Here is a 5,237-nt window from a genome sequence, read left to right as displayed (position 1 = left end):
CGGGACTTGGCTCTCTTGACCGTTTTCCCTGCGCCGTTCCGGCTCCTTTGCGCCTTTTCCAACGTTTTCCAATGGATCCGTTCGGATCCCGGGACCCCCCCGGGTGCTTCAGTTACAGGTCGAGCGGCTCGGTGGCTAATTAGCAAAATTCCTGCTTTTCTCCCCAAAAAAGCAACCTGGCAGGGCCTGGTGGGGGGGGGGGGGCACCGAAATTTCTCCTTTTTAGCCCCAAATCTGCCAAGCGGCTCCCGCCAAGGCCCCGTTTTTCCTGATTTCACCCCAATTTGGGCCGCGCGGGGAGCCGAAAAACGTGTGCGAATTTGGGGGGGAAACGGTGAAAAGGCCGAACGGGGGTAGGAACAGCCGGCGCGCGGGGTCGGCCTGGCCTCTTTTGGGGCAAAAAACGTGGAAAATGGGGACGGGGGAGCGCCGTTCTTCCCCCAACCGTGCGGGTTTGGGTTGACAAATGTGAAGTACCCCCGTGCGGGGGGTGTTGCCCTCCAGGGTTACGGTGTTGCCCCCCGGGGCCCACCCGGCCCTCATGGTGGCCGGTGGTAGTTCGGGTGTTGTCGGTGGTCCCCTTGGCGAAACCACTCCGAACGGCCCCAAAATTCCCCTTTGCTCCCAAAAACCTGCAGTTTTGGTGGGGAGGGGGCGGCCTCCCGGACGCCAGGGCCCTCCGGGGGGGCGGAGCCCCCGTTTTGGGGTGAAACGCGGGCGTTTTGGGCCGCTCTAACCTGCTCTTGTGTCTTTGCAGAGGCCGCCGCTCCCGTCGCTCCGGCCGGCCCCGCGCCCGGACGCAGGTTTTTACCCCCCATATTCCCAAACGACCCCCCCGGGCCCGCACAGGCGCCGCCGCCTGTAGCCTTTCCCGCCGCCCCTCCGGGAGCGGCCGCCTGTTCCTCGTTCGCCCCCCGTTTGGGTGGAATTCACAGGAATTGGGGGCTTGGCGCCGTCCGGAGCCGCCTGCTTGGCCGTTTTGCCCCTTTTTGGCCCCAAAAGCGGCTCCGCTCCGGCCTAGGCCGCATTCCCGGGAATCGGGGGCATCTCCCGAGCCCGGAAAACCCGCGCGGATCCTCGTTAGGCCCCGGCTCTTGATTACCCGGCTCTTAATTACCCCCTGACCCGCCCGCCGTTCCCGCACAAAATCCCCCAAAGCGGCTTTTCCTCCCCGGATTCCCTTTGGGAAGGGGGGGGATCGGGATCCATCCAGGGCCATTCCCGGGATCCGGGTGTTGTTGTCCCCGGCGCGGTTGAATAAAGTGGAGCTGAACCGGCTGTCGGCGTCGTTGGCTTCGCGCGGGGCCCCCCCGTGTCCCCCCCCCGGGGACTTGGGGACAAGGGACACACACGGGGGGGGGGATGTGACACATGGGGGGGGGACAAGGGGCTGTTTTGGGAAGGGGGGGGGTCGATCCCATGGGATCCGGGGCGGGAAGGCGCCGCCTGTGACACCCCCATGGGAGGGTGTTTAATGACCCCCCCATGGGGGGGTGTTTAATGACCCCCCCATGGGGGGTGTTTTAAGGACCCCCCTCTTATTGGGGGGGTTAAGACCCTCCATTGGGGGGGGTTAAGGTCCCCTATGGGGGGGGGTTTAAGGCCCCCCCGTTATTGGGGGGTTAAGGCCCCCCCATAGGAGGTTTCAGCCCCCCTTTTCCCCCCGTGCCCACCCAAGGGGGGGTTGGGGACGGGGTCCCCTGTGTCCCCATTGTCACCGTTTTAATTTGTCCCCCCCCCATTTTGTGTCCCCCCCCCCCCAGGCCATGGGCTCGGGCCCCATCGACCCCAAGGAGCTGCTGAAGGGCCTCGAGTGCCTCCTGGGCCGCGACGGCGACGTGCGCACGGCCGACGGCATCACCAAGATCTTCAAGTGAGTGTCACCCGTCACCGCGCGTCACCCCGCGTCACCCGCGCGTCACCCGCGCCCCGGTGACGCCCCCTGTCGCCCCCAGCCTCATGAAGGACTCGCAGAAGCTGGTGAGTCGCTGCATCTACCTGAACATCCTGCTGCAGACGCGGGCCCAGGACGTGCTGGCCAAGTAAGCGGGATCTGTCGGGATGCGCTGGGATCTGTCGGGATGCGCTGGGATCTGTCGGGGTGTTCTGGGATCCGCTGGGATCCGCTGTGACGCGTGGGATCCCCTGGGATGTGCTGGAAGCTGCCCGGGTGCATTGGATCCGCTGGGATCCAGCAGGACACATGGGATCTACTGGGATGTACTGGGATCTGCGCGGATGCTTTGGATCTGCTGGGATGTGCGTGGACACATAGGATCCGCTGGGATGTACTGGGATCTGCTGGGATCCACAGAGACGCATAGGATCTGCTGGGATCCACCAGGACACATGGGATCCATGTGGATGTGCTGGGATCCGCGCGGATGCATTGGATCTGCTGGGATCCACGCAGACACATGGGATCCACACAGACACATAGGATCCACTGGGATCCACCAGGACACCTGGGATCCGTGTGGTTGTACTGGGAGCCATGTGGGTGCATTGGATCCGCTGGGATCCGCGCGGACACATAGGATCCACTGGGATCCACCAGGACACATGGGATCCGCTGGGATGTACTGGGATCGGCGTGGATGCGTTGGATCCGCTGGGATCCACACAGACACATAGGATCTGCTGGGATCCACCAGGACATATGGGATCCATGTGGATGTGCTGGGATCTGCGTGGATGCATTGGATCTGCTGGGATCCATGCAGACACATGGGATCCACTGGGATCCACCAGGACACACGGGATCCACTGGGTTGTACTGGGATGCGCGTGGACACATAGGATCCACTGGGATGTACTGGGATCCGCTGGGATCCATGCAGACACATGGGATCCGCTGGGATCCACCAGGACACATGGGATCCATGTGGATGTGCTGGGATCCGCGTGGATTCATTGGATCTGTTGGGATCCACGCAGACACATGGGATCCACACAGACACATGGGATCCACTGGGATCCAGCAGGACACATGGGATCTGCTGGGATATACTGGATCCACGTGGATGCATTGGATCTGCTGGGATCCACTGGGATCCACCAGGACACATGCGATCCGTTGGGATGTACTGGATCCGTGTGGATGCATTGGATCCGCTGGGATCCGCATGGACACATAGGATCCACTGGGATCCACCAGGACACATAGGATCCACTGAGATGTGCCTGGGCATGTAGGATCTGCTGGGATCCACCAGGAGACATAGGATCCACTGGGATGTGCCCAGGCACGTGGGATCTGCTGGGATCCACCAGGACTCATAGGATCCGCTGGGATCTACCTGGACACATTGGATCTCCTGGGATCCGGCAGGGTGCCTGGGATCCACTTGGATCTGCCAGGACGCATAGGATCCACTGGGATCTGCTGGGATCCATCAGGACACATAGGATCCGTTGGGATGTGCTGGGATCCGTCAGGACACGTAGGATCCGCAGGGATCTTCTGGGATGCATCAGGACACACAGGATTCACTGGGATGTGCTGGGATCCGTCAGGACACATAGGATCCGCTGGGATCTGCTGGGATCCATCAGGACACATAGGATCCGTTGGGATGTGCTGGGATCCATCAGGACACATAGGATCCACTGGGATCTGCTGGGGCAGGGGGGATGCAGCGGGATCTGCCGGGTCACATAGGATCCGCTGGGATCTCCCAGGACACACAGAGATCCAATGAGATTCCCAGGATCCCCCGGGATCCGCTGGCTTCCCAGACGGAGCCCGGGCGCCTCCGCATCCCGGAGCATCCCGCTCCATCCCGGGCGGTTTTCCATGGAAACGGAACTGGAGCGGGGAATTACTAAACAATTTTAATAACCGGCGCGTGGGAATCGCCAAAATGCCCCAAATCCCCCCAAACCCAGAGGTCCCCCTAGGTGCTTTTTAACCATTTCAACCTTTTTTGGGCTAAAAAAACCCAATTCTTGTCAGCCGGTTTCTGGCTGTACCTACCCAGTTTGGGCCAGCGGTTTTACCCCGTTTCGGTGGGTTTTAGCCTGTATAGGGCAACTCTTCACCCCATTTCTGGGGTTTTTTGCCCCGTTCCGGTGGCTTTCTTCCTGTTTCAGTGTTTTACATCCCATTTTCAGTGTTTTTCACCCAGTTCTAGTGGTTTTCACTTGGTTTTGGTGTCTTATACCCTGTTCTCAATGGATTCTCCTCCCGTTTTCAGCATTTTTCACCCTCGATTGTGGTGTTCTACACCCCCTTTGGGTGTATTTCACCTATTTCAGGTGTTTTCTATGTGGCTGGGCTGTTTCCTATCCCCATTCGTGTGTTTTTTCACCCAGTTGTGGTGTTTTCCATCCGCATTTGGGTGTTTTTTCCACCTATTTGGGGTCTTTTCCATGTGGTTGTGGTGTTTCCCCCGACCCTGTTTGGGGTGTTTTTCACTTAGTTGTGGTGTTTTCCATTTCTGTTGTGATATTTTTTACTCAGTTACGGTGTTTTCCAGACCGATTTTGGGTGTTTTTCACCTATTTGGGGTCTTTTCCACGCGGTTGTGGTGTTTCTCCCCCTCACCCCGTTTGGGGTGTTTTCCGCTCCCGTCGGGGTGTTTTCCGCTCCCGTCGGGGTGTTTTCCGCTCCCGTCGGGGTGTTTTTCACCTATTTGGGGTCTTTTCCACGCGGTTGTGGTGTTTCTCCCCCTCACCCCGTTCGGGGTGTTTTCCGCTCCCGTCGGGGTGTTTTCCGCTCCCGTCGGGGTGTTTTTCACCTATTTGGGGTCTTTTCCACGCGGTTGTGGTGTTTCTCCCCCTCACCCCGTTTGGGGTGTTTTCCGCTCCCGTCGGGGTGTTTTCCGCTCCCGTCGGGGTGTTTTCCCTCCCGGCTGGGTGTTTTTTCCCCCGGTCCCCGCGTTCCCGCCCCGCTCCGGTTGCTCCCCCCGGCTGGTCGCGCTGTTCCACCCCGTCCGCCTGTTGCCGCAGGTTCATCCGCGTCGGGGGGTACCGCCTGCTCAACACGTGGCTCACCAGCTCCAAGGCCGCCAACAACGTCCCCTTCCTGCAGCAGCTGCTGCTGACGCTGCAGCACCTGCCGCTCACCGTGGAGCACCTCAAGCAGGTGGGGCCTTCCTCCTCCCCCCTCCTCTTCCTCCTCCTCTCCTTCTCCTTCCTCCTCCCCCCCTCCTCTTCCTCCTCCCCCCTCCTCTTCCTCCTCCCCCCTCCTCTTCCTCCTCCCCCCTCCTCTTCCTCCTCCCCCCTCCTCTCTCCTC

General features: G+C 60.5%; 1 protein-coding gene across 1 annotated transcript; it reads left to right on the top strand.

Moving 5' to 3' along the window:
* Positions 1 to 745: 745 nt before the first annotated feature.
* On the top strand, positions 746 to 5,086 carry LOC148590829 (serine/threonine-protein phosphatase 1 regulatory subunit 10-like; the record flags this gene model as incomplete). Its single annotated transcript, XM_088538420.1, has 4 exons — positions 746 to 803; positions 1,764 to 1,873; positions 1,956 to 2,042; positions 4,951 to 5,086. Coding segments are annotated over exons 2-4 (330 nt in total), but the record flags the coding sequence as incomplete, so codon positions are not given.
* Between the last annotated feature and the right edge of the window lie 151 nt (positions 5,087 to 5,237).

Source organism: Tinamus guttatus, unplaced genomic scaffold (assembly GCF_059628265.1).
Source record: "Tinamus guttatus ecotype Peru unplaced genomic scaffold, ASM5962826v1 Tinamus_guttatus_pri_ptg001085l, whole genome shotgun sequence".
In the NCBI taxonomy this organism is placed as follows: Eukaryota; Metazoa; Chordata; class Aves; order Tinamiformes; family Tinamidae; genus Tinamus; species Tinamus guttatus.
This window is presented reverse-complemented; position numbering and strand designations above follow the sequence as displayed.